Genomic DNA, 20,354 nt, shown 5'->3' with positions numbered 1-20,354 from the left:
TGGAATTCATGATAAGAAACTTTGTTTCAAGAAAAAAAAATCTAGAGCCCAAATAAACCCTATAATGAGGCAACTGTAATCTACTTTAACCTTTTAAAGAACAGTCATTCAGAATTAAATGAGTTCAGGTCACAATTCCACCGCTACTACTTTCAATAATTCATATATTAATAATGTTAATACTAAAAGTTATCTCAAATACAATGCTGCCTTTAAATCAACCCTACAAATAGTAGTGATTTAGATAGAGACCAAACAAGACCAGAGGAACAAGTCAAAACTGAGGGGCTGTTCAAGTGTCAAATGTTGCTCTTCAGCCAAATCAGAAATGAAAGAGAGAGAAGTTATCCTCCCAGGAGAGACAAAGTAGAAAATAGTGTACATGAAGACCTACTGAGTCCGCAATACAGATCTCAGTACTACGTGGAAATTTTTAACATCTTCCTAGTTTAAAGTCTTAGGTCTAGCTTTCCACCAGCTTATTTGCAATATCAAACAAGACCCCAAGATAGACGCAACAGAGCAAAACAAGGTACAATTCTGTTTGTCAGTGAACAATGAACAAGTTAACCTTGTAACTCCACATATTGGTCCACAAAGTCTTCAAGCTGAGGCTCGTAGTCCCGCAATAATTTGTAAAACACTTCCAGAACTACCTCAGCTACTTCCCACTGCAGATAATGAAAAAACAAATAATACACAGATTAAGGCTGATACTGAAGCAACAAAGCCAAGATGACAAAGAACACAACACACACTGCAATGATGTACTGGATCAGAACCATGGCTAGCATTTCAAAATTATATAGTCAAGCCAACAACACTATACTTCATCGTGTCAAATAATTTGAAAGCCCAAGCTTTCTTTCTGAAGTGAAAGGGGAACATTGAAACAGATTTATTACCTGCTTTAAACTCTATTACACAATATACATATTAGGATATCGTATTATTGTATTTATTGCTTATTAGGATAAGCAACAAATAGTTTTTATTAGGTATACAGCTAAGAATAGATAAAGAATAGCCAGCTTCCACGATACAGTTTAGCACGTGCCTCCATCCAGAAGTATTTCATCCAGAACCAAAGCCAAATTCCTTGGTTAAGGAAGTCAGAAATATTTTCTGAGGTAACATGGAGAAAAGGACAAATGTGACTTGTAGGTTTGGGCATGTCATGTTCAGAAATCATTAGCCATGTAGTAGACTTGCAGAATCCTGCACAGCAAATTGAAATTTAGGAATACAAACTTCTTTTTTAAAAGATACTTTATACAGGCTCCTTTGAAGTATATCCTGATCCATGAGTTGAAATATCACATTTACAGAATCAAAACACTATCAAGTGCTCTAGTTTACTTCTGCACAGCTTTCTCAAACAGATCTAAGCCACATCAACAACTATATCCTAAGGAAAAAAATATTTTCAACCAAAACTTACTTTTTCAGCAGCTTTCCTGTAAGCTCTGGTGCGGAATCGGAGAAACACAGAATCCCTGAGGAACTGGAGGTAGGGATCAAAGCCTGGAGGGCGCAGACCTGCTCCCAGGTTAGCTGGGAATGAACTCTCCACCAGTGTGCTGATGAGTCGACAGAAGGCGCGGGTTAAAGGATATTCTTCATAGCGGGACTCAATCTCATTCAATTCAACCTTCCCAGGAGGACAGCAAAAAGAGGAGACAAATCACAAATTTTGGGGGAGGAAGAAACATGTGAGAAATAATATAATAGCATCATCTGTGAATTACTTCACAGTGAATCAACTTAGCAGCATTTCTGTCTACAGTACAACACAAACAGAGCAAAAGCAGCAAAGCATCAGTACTGTTCAGCTCAGCAACATACTCATATTCCTTTCTGAGCTAGTAGAAGATATGCCTCAACATTTCCCTACTTTGTTTTGATTTACCACTGTTGTTAGACGCAAGGTGAGCTACACCAACATGTAACAAAAGCGAGTCCAATTTAGGAAAAAGTTAGTAAGAAGTGCTCATGAAGAATTTGAGGGTTTAGATGCTGTTCTGTAACTAGTATGAAGCTGAACTAGATGCAAAAATGGATAAAATTTTCCAGAAATTACAAGCAGGCTTAAAAGTAAATTACAAAGCAGTGAAACAACCGTGTCTATTAGAAAAGTTTCCCATGGACACATGAAGGAGAGGCAGCCTCTGCAGGTGCTTCCCAAATGATGATGATCAGAGAGGCTGCCAAAGTACAGAGACTCTCTTACCTCAATACCAATTGCTTGTCTCTGGCCTGGACTTCTCACAGTTTGTAATATCTTTGAAACAGAAAGAGAAATGAAAACAGAGCAACACATTTCACATAATCAAAATGCATCTCCACAATTTTTATCAGGAGTAAAAAAAAAGATACTCATCACGTTTTAGATCTAAGAAGAGGATTTCTAAATCCTTTTAAGGGATAAAGACAAGATTTTTCTGTCTGAGAGACTGGGTTATGTTTGACACTTGTATGCTTCCAGCTTTATGTTCTCCAAGATCTGCATCACGTTTTCACATTAATAATTTTTATCTTATATTGGGTAGGGGAAAGACATTTCCCTCATTACCTCTTACAATAGTGTATTTTAAGAAATACAATAAATTAGGAAGCAAAGGTGGTGAGATGTCATTATTGTCAGGGTCTCTTATTAGCAACTAAAAATAAGGCAGCAATTACAATTCAAACAGGACTGTTAGGAAACCTGTACTGATGTAAAATAAGCACAGCCAATGACATCTCTGAAGTGATACTGTCATTTTCAAAATCATTTCAAAGCATTAACTGCTTTTAACCAATTCATTAACTGAAAAAAATTATATCCAACAATGCCAAAAAGAAAATTTAGGGGGAAATGCAATTCTATTTCAAATATACTACTGGCAGTTTCAACTAACTTGGATGCTACAGTTCTAAGCACTGAAAATCCTAAGATACCTGTGTATATTCCAGGGATTGCCAGAGAGAAGCAGCTATTTCAGGAGATCTTCCAAAAGCAGTAAGGGTTTCTAACAGCTCTGCTTTCAAAATGGGAGGAATGCTGCACTGCAGAAGTCCCAGGATGACCACTACTGGTGTCCACTGAGGGTGCTCACAAAGAGCCAAGCGAGCATTCTCACTCTACAGAGAAAACAGAAAACAGAACTGCAGATTATTACTTTGAAGGCTTTTCATGTCTTACAATCTCTAATTCACGGTTCAGCACCAAAGACTCTTTGTACTTGAAAGTACACAAGATATCAAACGAAGAGCAGACAATTCCAAAGCCAACCATTTTAATTAAACAAAGAGCAGAGTATAAAGACTTACAAGTTCTCAAATTGTGCCTATCCACACAGAAAAATTATTTGGATAATACAGGCTTCTTATAGCAACCTGCTTTTTTTAGTGGACAGCCATTCATGGAATTAGTCTTTAAGTACTTACATTCTAGCAGCTTCTTCAAGCATGAGTAAAGGGACTTTTCTTCATTTTTCTATTACAAACATTCTGTATACTCCTATCTCTATGTATTTCTATGAACCCACACTTCATTTGGATGTTTTTTAAGAACTTTTATAATTTTGTTTTAGTCTAAGAACAGCATCATCACTCATGTAAGCTCACTAAAGACTCTGAGATGAACCACTGGACAGGAACAAGTCTCTAGTCTCATCAAATGGTAATTCCTCACATCCTTTGAACAAATTTACCTTCATCCCAGATTATGATTTAATGATGCCACCAGATATTACTTTTAAGAGTTCTCTTTATCCATGCATATCCAATACTGACATTACAGCTCAAACAGGATCACCCCATTATCCTTTCTGCCAAAGACGACTTTTAAAAAATCATATTTAGTTTCACTGATCTGTCTTGTGTTTGTGTCAGCAAAACCAAGGCCATCTCACTGTATCACAAAAATTTCAGGCTGCAAAATCTGGTACTTAAGAGCAGAATTGTACACTACTCAGAATTACACAGACAATTCACAATACAAAATTATGCACTGAAATTTTATTCTCCTGGAATTCTCTTCCAGTCAATTCATTCAAATCATTTTACACCCTTGGTTTGGGGATATTTTAAATCATGACCCTGGAGGCAACTTTCACATTCCTTGCTAAATTTCTACCACTTCCTTTTGAATTCAACTAACACTTTTGCTTTTTCAAACTCATAAATAAAGGTGAAGAACTTTCCTACTCCACAGTGATTTATTGCGAATATACCTCACTTCTGAAAGACATCTCCATTACCAGCACAAGAGTCAAGTAAGCAAGAAAATCAGCAATACCAACAACACAGGAAAAGGAATCATCTCTTTCTGCTTCACCTACACCTTCAGTGTTTGGTCATTACAGCTACTCCTGATGCTTCCCATACTTATGGAGTTCACTAATAAAATGACAACTGCTAGATATTTTCCTTACATACTTTTTTGGTCAAGGAGAACTTCAGAGCTGAATGATGATGATTTGCAAGGAAATAAAGAAGTTTTAACAAAGAAAAGCAAATAAAATGTTACTTACCCAATTGACTATAACAGTGGTCAGCTGTAAAAATGCAATTAATCCATCCTGTTCTTTCTGCGTGATGCCTCGGAGAGGCAGGTGACGGTACTGGACACTGTCTGCACTTGGCAAGTCCTTCCTTAAATGCTCATGATAAAGCATCAAGGAGTGGAAGAAATGCTCCCAGGAGACAGGACTACCACCTGCTCCTTGGATGTTTTCCGCTAGAAAAATGACAAACAGGTGATGAGATTTTCTTTCTACTCTTTCACAGGGTGAAAAGCAGGATGGCTAAAACTAAAAGTTTCTTATCTAAAGAAAAAAGTAAAGTTTAAAGGAAAGTTATTGTATCCAAAATTAATCATTTATGTTTGGGGACTTTTGCTTGTTTATGGTTTTTTTTGAGACAGAAAGGTGCTAATATAAAGAACTAGTATAAATAAGTTTTCTGTTTTATGAATTGGAATCTTTGCAGCATTTTTTCTATTTTCAAAGGAGGGGGATTTTTTATAATTTGACCAATGCAAAATGAATGCAAAACACAGGACTGACCAGCATCTCCTACTATGAGAAAGTGCTATTGTATTAAATGAATGAAAAAATTCTAACTGAACAAAGTGCTTCTGAACAAAATTAGCGCAGGAAAGTTACACTGCATGTTCTGTAAATACAGCTAGCTTTAAGACATTACTTATTTTTTGTTTTGTAATAAGCAACACTGACATTCTGCACTTCTTATGGTGCTAAGACATGGATTTATTTTTTTTTTAAGTATTATTTCACTAGGTGAATTGCTCACATGGTGCTGAGACATCTAACTACCTCATCTGGCAGGTTTTATTTCAGATTACAGTTTCAAGTAAAGACTTCCAGTTTCACCTTTGTACTTCTAATGAAATGTTAAAAGTATGAGGCCACAATTCATCTCAAATGAGTCTTTGCACTTTTGGAAAGAAAAGGAGTTGAGAAATAGCTGAAGTGTCACTTCTCTTACCATGACTACTGCCATTGACTTTTAGCAAACTAAAGCAGTAATGAGCACACTGAGGCCCACTAGCCAGTCCCCGCAGCATTTTCAAGTATGGGATGTAAATTGTGGAAGGAAGTAGATCTCCCATTTGCCTAACAAACTTTGACAAGACAACCTAGAACAAATAAAGATCAGTGTTTAAAAAAAAAAAAAGGAAAGGCTGAGTATTATAGGAAAACATTAAGAAGTAAATGTTCTTTAGAAAACAAATTCTAACGTAATGAGGGTGGGGTAGACAAGTTCCTTTGTAGACTGCCCTATTCAGTCAGACATGTTTGAAAGAGGAACTAAACATAATAACTCATGTGACTGCAGAATATACTAACTCTCCAATTCTGTATTTCTAGTGGTAAAATTTACTTCAGCTCCCAAATGTTCCAGAGGAGTATTATTAGCACATCTCACAGTGCAAGTAAAGAATTCAGCGTGCTTGTCATACACCTGAACAGTGACTCACACACACAGTGATTCCTTTCAGGGACATTAGGCTTGCTTGCACCTGACCCTAATTTAAGTTGCCAGTATTCTGGGTGGGTCTTGGGATGTGTATGATTTTTTTGATTTTTTTTTGGCTAGGTTTTGCCTAGCACTGCACAGTCCTTCAAAAAGCATTTAGGGCTGACAGAACCCAAGGTACCCAAAGAGTTTTTTGAATGTCTACTTTATCTGCTTAGATTGTGTCCTCATTCTAATTTTAAGTTCTGTCTCTTATGGACTATAATTTTAGGACTTTAAATAATTAAAATATTCTTAGGACTTTTTACCCCTAAAATATTATCAACTGCAATAAAGTTTTGGTTTTTTTATTGTTAAGGAATCTAACTTCTCAGTTAAATGAAAAAGGCATGCAGAAGTCATCACACAAAAAACACAAGAGAACTATCAGAATCCATTCAGCAACTGTAACAAATCAAACCTAAACAGCATTTTCAAAGAGGTTTGTTAGTACTCTTTCTTGCTAAGTTTATTGACAACCGTGAATGGCTGGCAGAAGCAACAACCACCATGCCATGCAGAGCAGGACACGTGCAACTCAGTCACTGAAAAAAGGAAAGGTCTTCTAAGAGCTTATCTGTAATAAGAATACCAAAAAATTTGTTGCTTGAGGGCTTTTGTTACTTTGGTTTTAAGTTACTAGTAATTACTCAAGAAAATGGAGATAACCTGGCGCTGAGGGGGTCGCTGGTGAGCTACTCCAAGGTAGGAGCCCATGATGGTGGAGGTCTGCAGGGGCTCTGATGGACACCAGTACTCATGGGCAAGCTCCAGATTAAAGGGGTCCTTCCTGTACAACTCAGCAATCTGTCAGAAAAAGGAAGACGCAAGAAAAGTAACAACTCCAGGAAGAAAAAAACAATTACTTCAAAAATAAGCACTGCTTCTAGATTAGCTATAAAAATCTGAGAGGCAAAGCATGACAGGGCTGGTTTTCCAGTTCTTAAAACTTTCTGAAAATCACAGCTTCTAAATAACAGAACTGCAACTAGTGACAGCCAGCAAAATTCAAAATGCACATATCAGTGAAAATTTAATAATTTTCTATTTAACTATTACGGATTAAATCATTGCTAAAAAATGTGTCATTTCTCCTTAAACAACCGTATGTCTACCTTTATACATTAATTTTACAAGTTAGGTAGTATCATAATTAGAAACCTCATCTGCTATCTGAACATACAAATTTCTCAGAGCAAATTTTTATTTCTTCATTTAAGTTTACTATAGCTATATGAGATGCTTAAGAAAGCATTTCACTACAAATTTTCCTGCTGATGTCCTAACCTGAAGGATATCTTTGGAAAAGACTAGTAATACAAGCTTTTAAATTATCAGAAAATATCAAACACCTCAGTTCAGTACACAAATCTATTTTTCAACATAGATTTTTCTGAAAGTGCAGTAAAGTAACCCTAATAGCTAATACTTAAACAAATATAAGTATTTTTATTTCCATTTTATTTTATTTTGATTTTCTTTATTTTATTAAAAACATGACAGAAAATCATTCTTTTAAATGTAAGCTTATGGTCAAAACTCTACTGAAATAATACTGAAATACTGTAATTCCATCAGTCTTCGTGGAGTCACCTTACCAAGCAAATACAAAACAGTCTTCCCAAACTTTCATTACAAATATACCAACACATAAAAATTATTTAAACATTTCAAATATTTATCAGAGTAATTGTCAACAGTGGGGTAAAACCTCTAAAACCTTCAAATGTAAGAAACAATGCAGTATTTGCTTACTAAAAAATAATAAAAACCATGACATTAAAATCAGAAGCCAAGGCAGCAAATTAACTCCTTTATATGAAAAATTATAGAAAAGTGCCTGTACTAGAGGAAAAAAAAAATTCATCCCAAAAGGGAAAGATCCAGCACCATATGGTATCATTCAGGTACAAGTTTCAGATGACAAGTGAAAGTCACAATCATTATTTGTCACAGTAATTTACAAGAAAATAAGGCTTACTAGCAGCATTAAATGCTCCAGATCTCTCCGAAGGGAAATAGGTGGATCATTACCCATCTGAATACTCATGTGGATCATGCGAGCATCTTCGTCAGCACGGTTCCTCAGCTGTTTCACCTGCAGGATTTATGAAGTGGAAAAGGAAACAGTGGTCTATATTTAGCTAAGAATGAAATAAACAGAAATAATGGAATTGTCTACATTGCCTATTAAAACTAAGAAAGCAAATGTACTTGCACGAACATGACAAGAATATTCAATTTTTCAGTTTTTCAATCCTCTCTCCCTCCCAAGTGCTTGCACGCAAAGTTGCAGTGATTGACTATAACTTACTGCCAAAGCCCTTAGAACACAGCAAAAGCCCTCAACTTGTATCATGTTTTTTCTGGACTGATTGCACCAGATACTTTGGTTTGGCTCCAAAAGGTGGATCCTTTTCCTCTTTCTAATTTAAAAGCTAGACAGCTCAGTTTCAAAGGCTGCTAGACCATTATTCACAAGGAGTGAAAAGAAATATGTAATGTAAATGCAAACATGAATGCAAAATATTGATGCCTGTATATAGATCTGTGGATTACAACTTTCTTCACCATTAAAGACTATTCCTACTTGCAGCTACTTTATGACTTGAAAATGTCTGAACTGATGCAACTTTGGAGTTACTCCATCTCAGTCAGAAGCATTATCACATGTCAATAAATATCACAGGAAAAACAAGAGAAAAGAGCAAGAAGAACAGCACCAATTTTTTAAGAAAAAGTAGCCATTTAATCAGTATTCTAAACTTCTTTGTGTTAAAAACACTAATTATTAAACAAAAACCAGCGGACATTTAATTTTAAATTCAAAAAGCTTTTGACATGAGACTCCAACAGAAGCTTATAGAAAGCAAACCAACATGAGATTAAAAGTTTTGTTAAATATTAAGGAGACATTGAAGAACAAGAAACAGAAGTAAGCAACCAATTCAACACATAAAAAATAAAACATTTTGACAGTCAATAGAGACTAGTTCATGGTCTATATATATCTCAATATGCAAAATTGAATGAGCAGCAAAATAATGTGTCTCATTGGGAAAAAATAGTTTAAAATAATAGTAACAGGAAAACATTATTAAAAACTAGAAATAACTTTGGAAAGGGTCAAAGCAAACTAGCTAAATTGGTATACTAACTGAACAAGAAAAAACTGTTGATAAGCTAAATAATGAATTATTTGATAATTAATTATCAAGTGCTGAATGAATACAATGGAGGCAACCAAAAGATTTACCCAAATCATAACTGGCAAGCAGCATAAATTCAAAAACTATGCAGAAGAATTAATTAAAATGCTGACTTAGAGATTTAAGTAAAACTGAACAAAGGTTACACAGACACACAAAGCAAAACAAAGATCCTGCAAAACAGACACTTCTTTTTACCTAAAATTTGAGATTCAATAGAAATAGCTGAGGATATAAGCCAACTACTACTTATCAGCAGTTAAGACAAAAAGTTGCCTTGTAAGGCTATACCTCAATTGCCTACTAACAATTCCCTGTGAAACAGCTAGTACTGGCTTACATCAAACTAGAATGCATGTCAATGGTCAGATTTTGTCTTATATTCTGCATTACAAAATCCTGTTTGTAATGAACATCTCTCTTTGTCCTCAGGCATTAGCTACAACTAACTGAAAATCTAAGCCAAAGCAGGAAAAAACCAAAAAAAACCAAACCCAAACTGAAATGGAATTTCAGCATCCATTTAAATTTTAATCATGTAAAACAAACACTACTACCACTATAAAAGCTTGTGTTGCAAATCTCACCATACTAAAGTATTTTAAAAACCACATTCTACTTCAGTGTGGAACACAAACCCCAAATATTATGGCTTCTATAAAGCAAACAGGTTTTCTGAAGCTGGACCTCAAGCTGAGCATCACATCTGAATCTCATACCTTGTACAAATAACAGGAACATAGAAGAGATGCCCACACTTCTCAGTAAGTGCTACTCACACAAACAACTTACTTTCATTGGCATGAGTGCAAGGAAGTCCGTGACGAGGTTATGGATTTTGCGAATATAAAATTCCTCCTGGTAGAAATTTTCGGATGCCACAACAGATTCAGTGAGGAACAGGAAAACATAATCAGCAATTGCTAGCTCTGCCATTGCCTCGTCTGCCTCAGTGAATTCTGCTAGAGCTGGGCAACAAAATTCACAAGAGGGGATGAAGTAAGTAAAACTCTGTTACCAGACAAATATATTTCAGGATACAGACATGCAAATTTCCACACTTCTATCAACTCTGTTTTTTCTACTATACAGGAGAACTAGACTGAAAAAAAGACAAATTAATGGCAGATGATGACCTCTACTCTCTGTTTTAATAAACGTTACAGTGCGTATCCATTTACCCCAAAAAAACTAAGGCAGTCAACCAAGAACCACAAACCTATTTTATTTAAACATTAATGATATTGTTTACATTTTCTTTTTTAGATATTTTGGAGTAGATTCAATTTTGACGTAGTAGAAAGCTAGATGATTTGTGAGGTTCGGAAAGGAAAAATAAAATTATGAATAGATTCATCATCTCAAGATACTGAGGTCTAACATCTACAGATGTAAAAAAACCCACAATCAATAATCCGTTCTGGATTTAAGCAGATTCAAATGATACTAAAACTGAAAATTAAATGCTTGAATTTTCCAGTACGTTAAAATCTCTTTCACTTCAATGAGGCACTATTAATCTCTAGTAAGTAATTACTTCTACATCTGTGTACATTTCAGAGCAATTCATTTCACTACCACCAAATCCACATATAAAAAGTTTTAAGGAAGTAATTAACAACACTTCAGAAAGGTAATGGATCCTTTGACTTACACCACTTGCAGTCTCAGAATACTAATGTGCAGCAAGTGAACTTTACCTGTCACATCAGAGAATTGGGATATTCCTCGCAATGTCAGCGCCCAGGCCAATCTGACAGTGGCTTGCAGGCCGGGTAATTTCCAGGGCTGGCACTCCTGAAGCCGAGTGTGGATCGTTGCTATGTACTGTCTTTCTGCTAGCAGAGGGAGCCGGTGCATCAAGTCTTCAACAACAAAAACACAAAACCAATACTCAGTAAACAAATGTGAAAAAACACATGCAAAATCCTGCCAATTTGTTACTCATCAATAACAAAACTGCTCAAACAACAATTTATCCATCTGCACAATGTAACCTCTGGGAAAGCTGCCAGCATTACCCTCACGATCCTCTGCCCCTTGTTCCAGAAAGCTGACATCAAAGCAGTAAAGGAGAGCCATGAGAAGAGACAAGTTCACGCCATCCAAGGAGCCATCAGCTTCCACTGTTACCTTCTCCAGGTAACTTATGAGGAGTAGAGTGTCATCCTTACTCAGGGGTGACTGACAGGTCCAGACAAAGAGACTTTCAGCCAAGGACTGCCGGCACTCTTTAATGAGATCAGAAACCTTTACGAGACAAACAAACAAACAAACAAACAATAAAAACCAACCTGGTCAATGTATCTATTCTGGTAACATGTTCAATTTCTCCTTCTCAGTCAATCACGATGACTGGCTTAAACTAAAAATCACTCTGAACACAGCAGCTACAGAAAATGCTGGGTTTGTTTGCTAAACAAAAAAAGGACGCTTCTCCTTGTTAATGGCATTTATATTGCTATGTATTTCATGAGAGGTGTGAGTAGATACCTGGGAATATGACTACACACAAACCAGTATCCCTGCCAAGGCCAAGAGACATCAATCTAAATAGAATTTACATAGCTGTAAATGGATCACACAGAAGGCACACTCCCTGTCTCTAATTACACAACTGCACTGGCAGTTACCCCAGTTACAGTCAACCTTCCCTTTGCCCCAAAAAAACAATCTTCAGGTGAAACTAAGGTAAATTAAGGTAATTTAAGATAAATGAGAAAGACACTCTTTTCACAGTTTCTAGATTCATAGTAAAAGTGTAAAGCTAGTTCTTTATCCAATGGAAAGTAAATTGACTTATTATTACACAGAATGATTTTAAATCAGATCACCCATTAGAAATGAGATCAAAAATTAAAACAATAATATTTAAAATCTTCCTGCCAGTAAAATTATGCTGCAGTTAGTGACAGTGTCAATTAAGCCCAAGAACTACAAAGATGACACTGTATTTAAGCAATTTTCACTTGACTATTAGAAATGCTTTCATTCATATTAACACAATTGGGCTATTAAGAGAATTATTCACCTGACTCAACTTGGTTTCCATCTGTTTTAATAATTTGTGAATTAGTTCACTTTTCTTATGTCAATATTGCAGATAATGGTAGTGCTGATAATTTAAAATACAGACTTCAGAATTTAGAAAAGAAGAAATTTACACACAGTGTAAATATTAGGCTTAGATTTTTACTGTTACAATTCTTCACTAAAAATAAGACATGCCCTAGCATCTGGGAGCAACAGCAAAACAGAAATGCAGGAAGCAATGTGAATCCCACACTGATATAACACAAGCTGTGGAGCAATACATGTAATCTCAGACAGCAGCAGACTTTGTGCAAAGGCAAAGGATTTCTTGCAGTCTAACTCTATCCTAATGTGTTGAGTAACACAGAAGAGTATCCATGCTCAGTGAATTTTACCTCTTTGCGATGCTTCTCACTGCCCAATCCTCGCTCTCTCTGGAGTTTATCAAATTCATTGTTCAAATCAATGTTAGACACAAGTGTGAGGATCTTCTGAGTCAAACCCTGCTCCATTAGGTCATCTGTAAAGCGTGTTGTCATGGAAATTAACTCTTGACTGAAATGGAAAGAATATAAATTCAACAATTAATCATAGTTTTCCAGTCGCAAACATGTCTAAAATACTGAATCCCATAAAATGTATGATGACAAAAAAAACATACAAATAAATTACATCCAGAGAACAAATAAAGATGCATCACTAATCAGTAAGTAGCGCCTTCAAAATATTATGCTGAAGGGATACAGAGTCTTTAGGCAGGGATCAGCTAGTTAAGATTCTATTAAAAGGAAAAAAGTATTATATAAAAGATGAACATAACTCATAGGTTTTCTTATTAGTAAATACAATTTTCCAGATACTGCATTCACAATTTATATTTACACTAGAATACATTTTTTCATCTTTCTCTAGCCAACTTGGAAGCAGTGTGCACTGCTTTCTTTTTCAAGGCAAAAATACTAACATGTAATGTTCACCAGTAGACAGTACATTCCTTTCAAGTAAAGGTAGGATCACAATTCCCTTTTACAATACACAGAAAGTCAGAACACAGCAGTGTACTCAAACACTGAGCAATGACCCCTAGTTAGAGCAACAATGTCTGGGACAGTGTGCGAAATAAAATACTTCCAAAAGGTGAAGCAGCATGAAAGAACTGAAACTAAAATAGATATCCCTATAATCCAACAAAAATACATGCAAAAAAAGATTATGCTTTAGAAACAAACATGAAAGCAGCTGCACCATGTTACGAGAAAAAAAGCAAATCTGAGACTATACATATTCCCTTCAGTCTAATTAGTTCTAAAAGCACTCAAAACAAAGAGTTTTGATCAGCTTCTGGCCCTGATACAGACCTGAGTTCCAATGTCCACGTCTTGCCTTGGCGTGACTGGATGAGGGTTCGCAGTGAATTGGCAATGCACCTTTTCCCATCCCAGTACAACAGAACTGCCACCAGACCTCTGGTCAGGCCAGGAAAGTGAGGCTGCTGGTGCTCTCCTAGTGAATGAGATGCACAGAAATAGACAAAGAGAGCTGAACATACATGCCTTGATAACAGCTCCATATCTTTGTGATTCTAACTGAAATACAAATATTGCATTCAAAGTAACTGTGGTTATTCACTACCACTTTGATCTGTTTCAGACACTTAATAGCAATCTCAGATATTTTGGGTGCTATTGGTAAAATTATTACTCAACTACTAAAACATACAAAAAATTTTTTTAAATGCTAGTCCAAATGGTATTTGCCACTGATATGTACCCATCTTAATAATCAATTTGAGATGATTATCATAGAAATATATTTTATTAAAAATGAAATTTTCTATCTGAAACTACATTGAAAATTCAAGTACAAAACAGAAAGTGAGCCTGACTTGAAGATGGCTTTCCAAAGGTGACAAATTTGCAATCTGTCTCTTTAACAAATTTTTCAAGTTAATGAACAGTAGCTAGTAATAACTAACAATTTTAACTTAATGATTCTAAAATCAATCTTCTACACAAAGAATGTGTCACTCTCCAGAATACTTCTCTTACTAATCAGTTATTAGATTAGAGAATAACACAGCAATATATAACTAATGCATAATTGGAAGAATCAGTGTCTGTTACACTGCTTTATGGAAAAACTCTCAATCATGTTTTAATTATGTTTAAATTCAATGATACAGAAAGTAAATCATAAAACCTCCTCAGAATATACCCCCCTTTGCTGGGGGGTACATTAGCTGAGCATACAAACATTAGGGTTTGCTACCATATGACATTATAGAGAGAATTTCTTTTTAAGAACATTCTGTGATAGGAAGTTAAGGCCTTCACTGTATCATGCCTTCACTTTAAATGTACGCTTCAATAAGAAGGCCCTATTTAATCTGTATTTCTCCAGATCTTGAATATTTTCCCTTCTCACCAGCTAGAAGGAGCTCAACAGCTGCCAGCTCTCCAATATCAAAGAGGTCACTGAGGATAAAGGCTTCTCTGATGAGCTGCTCTGGCAAAAGCCTAGTTCCCTGCTGACCCTGGATAGCAACTCCTTCTGTGCTTGCTTTCTGAATTTTCTCATGCTGCTGAACATTTTTTGGCTGCAAGAGAAACAAGCATCGGAAGTTATTCAAAATGGCAAGATCAAATACTGAATAAAGCTTTACTCATTAATACTTCCTCACAAATACAGCTCTGTCAGGTTAAGTTGTCATCATAAAAACAAAGGCAGTGTTTTTAAACAGAGACAGTAAAGGCATCCTAAAAATGCTTCATGCTTGGACAGCAGTGGTCTCTTTGTGGGAACATAAAAAACTAATCTTATACAATCAGTGCTGACATTTAGTTTACTCAAAATATTAGTGGTTGAAAATAAACTTTGATAAAATTCTCAACAGGAATTTATATCAACTCAGTGAAAGACATCTGGGTTGGTGATCAGAACTGTTGTGTTACTCCCAACTGTTCCCTACATCATTCTTTTTCCATTAAACTGAGATGCTAAAATATACTGGTGAAACTCTATAGCTGTTAAATTTTCTGACCTTTCAATTTAAAAAAGCCATCTACTATTGGAGAAATTACACCTCTGAAAGATGATATATTTCTAGCTACTATCTTACAATCCACCAGCCAAGAAACAGGGAGTTTTTTCACATTATCTGGCATTCTGAACAAGACACATTCTGTATTTTTTAAGTTCATGTGTTCACCTATTTTTTGTTTGTCAATCTGGTTGATTTTTGAGCAAAACCAGACAAAATACTTTGTGCTTTAGTTCAGATACACAAGAGTAACAAAAAAGGTTAATACATGACTGATGGATCATCAAATACTTTTAGTATTCCTTTCAAAACAGCACTCAAATAATGAGAGGAAAAAAAATCATCATAGATAAAATTATCCTGTAGATGACACAATACAATATGTATGTATTTCTTTTCCCACTTAGTACTATTAGTATTCTTACAGCAGAACAGGACTGATATAACACATCTGTGTTATGTACTACAAAAATGTCACATGAAAAGGATGGCCAGGGTCTAAAATGGCAGGTAAGACAACAATATAAGACAGAGGAAATCATCAACTCTCCAGCTCATTCCAGAAGAGAGCATCAGTCCAGTACCGGATTTCTGAAGAGAGAAATGAAGTCAGATTTGTGCTTCTTTAAAACTTGATCGAGACGATGAACAGCTTCAGGTTGCCTTTTCCAAATGGCATTCATTACAGTCTGCCATATGTCCTTATACGGACCCCACAAGCTTGCAGCTAAAAGAACAGATAAAATAATGTATTTAAAATAGAGAGAGGAAGAAAACAAATTATTTCTATATTGCTTTCAATAAGTAGACTCTTTTTTAGTTTACTGTTACTCTTGGCATGTCAGTATACTCTTACACACATCAAGAAAAGTATATTTTCCTTTCCTAAGGCACAAAACAAAAAGAAAAAACAACAATGGTCCGATATAAAACTTAATTGCATCCAAAGAAGTAAAGAACCAAAAGAGATTATATATACACCTAAATTCTGGGACTGAAAGTCATCTTACAAGAATACTTACAATACAGGTATTAGGCTGGAAAAGACCTTTAAGGTTCATTGAGTTTAAGCATTTATCTGACACTGCCAAGTCCACCACTAAACCATGTCCCCAAGTGCCACATCTAGATGTCTTTTAAATCCCTTCAGAACTATTACTCTACCACTTCTACAGAACGCTCCAGAAAAGGACTCCCTTCACTATAAGCCAAACAACACATCAAATCAAAATATACAATACTCTTGCATTACAGCAGATGGCTAGAGAAAAATTGTTTCAACCATTTGCAAAGGTTACTACTGAAGTGAGCAAGCTGGGAAAACAGCTCTGGGAAAACCAAAAGCAGTTTAAGCAAAAGCAAGCTATTTAAATCACCCTTATTGCTCCTACATTGTCAGAGATGAACCAGTGTGTACTGAGCCAGTCATCTGGAAGGGGTGTAAAATCCTGCCTCACTAATCAGAGAAAAACATTTGCTGTTGAGAGGCCACAAACTCCTTTGATTACTCAAACTAAAATTGATATCCCTCCCAACAATCAAAATGCCAATCTCCTAAGCTTCAAAGTACCTCTAGAATGTCAGATCAAAGACTGCCATATTTAAATGGTGAAGTCTACACACTTAAATGGTGAAGCCATTCATGCTGAGTAGCTACATGTGAATTTACAAATGACTGAGACAACACATTTAGCAGTGCCAGTATGGCTGTGTCAGGCCAACCTGTAAAAAAGATATAAATTTGCCTTTTCTGAGCATCAGTGTTTTAACTCCTACAATGTTACCCCTGCCTAGAAATAGCTACTACTGCATGCATAATTTCACACGTAGCTGTAACTGGCTGTCCCACACAACTTCAGAGTTCAGATTTATTTCCACTTGAAATTGTCTTTTCACTCTAACTACATTACCAAGTCCAATAAACACCAGCAGCCAACCACAGTGCCTGCCAAAAGCTGTTCAATTACTTCCCTGGCCCATTTGTTTGCTCTTTTCCCTACCACATTGCTTTGCATCAGTCCAAACTCATGTACTCTAGGGAATTAGAACAAACTAAGGGTCAAATTTCTCAAAGCAAAATCTAATCCAAAAAGGAGTTTATTTTCAACAGGATCACATCTTCAACCCAGTTTGCTCTGCAATGGCACAAAGATTAGTTACTGCAGAGAAAGGAATAGGTACCAGGAATAGGAAGAGGTGGGACTTCAGCAACCATGCTGACTTTTTCCCACTTCAGCTGTTCTATTATTACTAATTTTAGAAAGGCTGACTGTCCCATCAGGGACAGCAGGAAAAGACAGGCTGAGTTGCTTCTCTTGGCAACAGTGGCAGTTGATGCTTATAAGCCTGAACATTTTGCCAAGTGTCAGACCCAACTATGATATGTCTGTTCCCACAAGCAATATACTATAACCTAAGGCAAAATCTTTACTAGTTTTAGTACCACATCTGCTTTAAATTTTTCTCAAAATTCCTGTAAAAAACTCCTTATTCCTCTAGGTTTTTTTTTAATTATAAGGCTATAGACTCTCTTGCTGTGTAACTCATCAAATAGTCTCATTTGAACTACTCCAATTTTCACTTCAACAAAGCCATAGTTTTTTATGAAGAGTCTTTGCTTTATTACTGCTTTTCTGTAAGGCTACAGGGATGCAATCCATTCAGTGAGATCAAAAATCTTCTCAGTAAAATCTGCCTGCCACAGGAATGGAGGTTTTAATTCTATTAACTAGAACTAATAATGACTAATAACTGTCACTATTGACATTCAAAACCTTATTTACAGACCTTTTGGCCTATATGCCAGTTATAACTTTTCATAGGGTCTCCATTCTCCTTCTGTTAACCTAATGAAGCTCAACAAGAGTAAATGCACTATCTCACACACAACGCAGGTGCACAGACTGGGAACCAAGGGAGCTTCTGGAGAGCAGCCTTACAGACGAACACCCAAGTGTCCTGGCAGACAGGAGGCTGAACACCAGTTAGCAGCACAGGCTCATAGCAAGGCTCCAGGCTCTATTAACAGCTGTAGCCAACAAATGCAAGTAAGTGATTGTTTAGGCATCTCAAGAGTCCTTAACTCCCACACTGTGTCTAATTTTGGGCTTGCCAGAGCTAGACACTGAAATAGCGAGCCAGAGAACAGAATGAATGAGAGGCTGAAAGAAGTGACCTGGTCCAGTCTTACAAAAAGAAGGCTAAAGAGGGATAGGGGCTTTGTTTTCTCTAACTACTGAATGGCACTTCATGCAGAAAGCAGGGCAAGATTCTGGATATATTTCCCTTTTGCCTCTTACACCACACAGCACTAGGAGATGAGCGCAATACCGAAGTGATGCCTAACCACATGCACACGGAGCTACACAGTCCCCGGTAAGCAAGGAGGCCTCGGCTGCCTGACGTGACTCCCCAATAGGTCCAGCCAGGCATGGCGGCAGCTCTGACCGCGGAGCTTCGTCCCCGGGCAGCTCTGCGCGGCCCGAGCCCGGGCACCGCCGCACGGGCGGCCGCACTCCAGCGCCTGCCCGCACACCGCGCCCGCACCGGCCGGGCGCCCCGCAGCCCTTCCCCGCTGCCCGCCGGGCCCCGCCTCGCCACGCCCGGCCTGCCCAGGGCGGCCGCCCCGGTTCCGCGGGCTCGGAGGAGAGGCACAGGGCCGCCGGCGGCCGCGGAGCGGGATGGCCGCGGGGAGAGGCGGAGGAGAAGCCGCAGCCCCACGCTCAGATTGTTCTTACCCGAATTTACCGCCAACGGAGCCGCCATCTTGGGCAGAGGGAGGCGCGTCCGGCGCCGGCGCCCGAGGAAGGCCCGGGCGTGCCTGGGCCCGCCTCGCTGCCGCGGCACCGCGCGGCTGGGCCCGGCAGGGGCAGCGCTCCGGCGCGGCGGGGCAGCCCCGCGCCCGGGCTGCTGGGAGCTGTAGTCAGTGCAGGTTCAGCGTGCCTGCCCGCTTCGCGTTCGCTGCAGGCGGCTGCGGGAAGGGAGAGCGCCGTGCTCCTGCACTCCCGCCTTTCTCCTCTGATGTAAATAACACAGCGACTCCGTGCCGTTCCGTTCTTCTTTCCCTTTTCCTTTCCATGCCACGCTCAAGTGAGTCTTTCCTTCCAAGCCCTGCCCCCTATAAGCCGTTTTCACTGAATATGGCTAAATACCTGAATTCAGACACTGCACTGGGAGATATATTCACTAGAATATCTAAATTTATTTTTTAATTGAAAAAAAAAAAAAATCAGGGTGATTCCAGCTTGTCTGGTTTCCGATTGAAGTCTTTAAAAAATAGATACAATAAATAATTTTTGCATATGAAGGAGAGGTTTTACAGTCTTGTATATGGGAGGATTAAAAAAAAAAAAACACCCCCCCGAAAAAAAAAAAAAAAAAAAAAAAAACCACAACCACCAGATCTGATAGGAGTTATCCTGTGAAGAAAGCTGCATTTAAACTCAAAGTATGTGCATGAAAGAAAATTAAAAAGTACCAGACACAAAGAAAAGAAAATAAAAAGCATGTTTATACACTTATTCATCCAGAACTGAGGAACAAATATCAGTATCTTAGAAGTAGTCTGTGTCTGAAGTCAATTTACCATTCTCTGCCCCAGAAGTAATCAGCATTCTTACAGAAATTCCCTCCTGTATTACCTTTAGAATAAAAAATTCCACCAAATACAATGAGTACAATGAGTACCAAAATTACTCATTTATAGTTCCAATAGTTTCCCCCCTTGAACTTTATTAAACCAGTATTCCATGTTTGCAAAACTATGTCCAATAAACTAGACCCATGGAAAATGGGCAAAATAACTATCTTTGCTTGGGTAGATCTCCCCTGTAATGGGATGGCAGAGGGGTAATAGAGAGAGAGCAGAGCTCCTGGGGTGAGACTGAATTGGCAAGGCAGCTGTAAGAAAAAGGAGACAGAAAACAGAGAAACTGTTTCACTTAGTCAGAAGAGGAGAGAGAAGTGAATATTTTAGAAAAGAGGGAAATTCTCAGAGTTCAGTAGATGAATGTGTTCTCAATAATTTGGCCTAATTTGTTGATTTAGTC

The 20,354-nt window shown here is 37.5% G+C and overlaps 1 protein-coding gene across 1 annotated transcript in view; it reads right to left on the bottom strand.

Annotated features, from left to right (window-relative positions):
* The window catches only part of NUP205 (nucleoporin 205), a 45,624-nt gene extending 26,424 nt beyond the window's left edge, over positions 1–19,200 (bottom strand). The window contains exons 1-16 of the mRNA XM_074539549.1: positions 19,044–19,200; positions 15,891–16,033; positions 14,691–14,862; positions 13,625–13,769; positions 12,662–12,821; positions 11,255–11,483; positions 10,934–11,098; positions 10,026–10,201; positions 8,006–8,122; positions 6,694–6,831; positions 5,494–5,644; positions 4,518–4,723; positions 2,941–3,123; positions 2,231–2,281; positions 1,442–1,651; positions 572–671 (exon numbers count right to left, since the gene is read on the bottom strand). Coding sequence (XP_074395650.1) covers positions 572–671; positions 1,442–1,651; positions 2,231–2,281; positions 2,941–3,123; positions 4,518–4,723; positions 5,494–5,644; positions 6,694–6,831; positions 8,006–8,122; positions 10,026–10,201; positions 10,934–11,098; positions 11,255–11,483; positions 12,662–12,821; positions 13,625–13,769; positions 14,691–14,862; positions 15,891–16,033; positions 19,044–19,071 — 2,374 coding nt within the window. The 5' untranslated portion in view covers positions 19,072–19,200. The remainder of the gene's footprint in view (positions 1–571; positions 672–1,441; positions 1,652–2,230; positions 2,282–2,940; positions 3,124–4,517; positions 4,724–5,493; positions 5,645–6,693; positions 6,832–8,005; positions 8,123–10,025; positions 10,202–10,933; positions 11,099–11,254; positions 11,484–12,661; positions 12,822–13,624; positions 13,770–14,690; positions 14,863–15,890; positions 16,034–19,043) is intronic.
* Between the last annotated feature and the right edge of the window lie 1,154 nt (positions 19,201–20,354).

This window comes from Zonotrichia albicollis, chromosome 4, assembly GCF_047830755.1.
Source record: "Zonotrichia albicollis isolate bZonAlb1 chromosome 4, bZonAlb1.hap1, whole genome shotgun sequence".
In the NCBI taxonomy this organism is placed as follows: Eukaryota; Metazoa; Chordata; class Aves; order Passeriformes; family Passerellidae; genus Zonotrichia; species Zonotrichia albicollis.
Note: the sequence above shows the minus strand (reverse complement) of the source record. Positions and strands in the feature narration are given on the sequence as shown.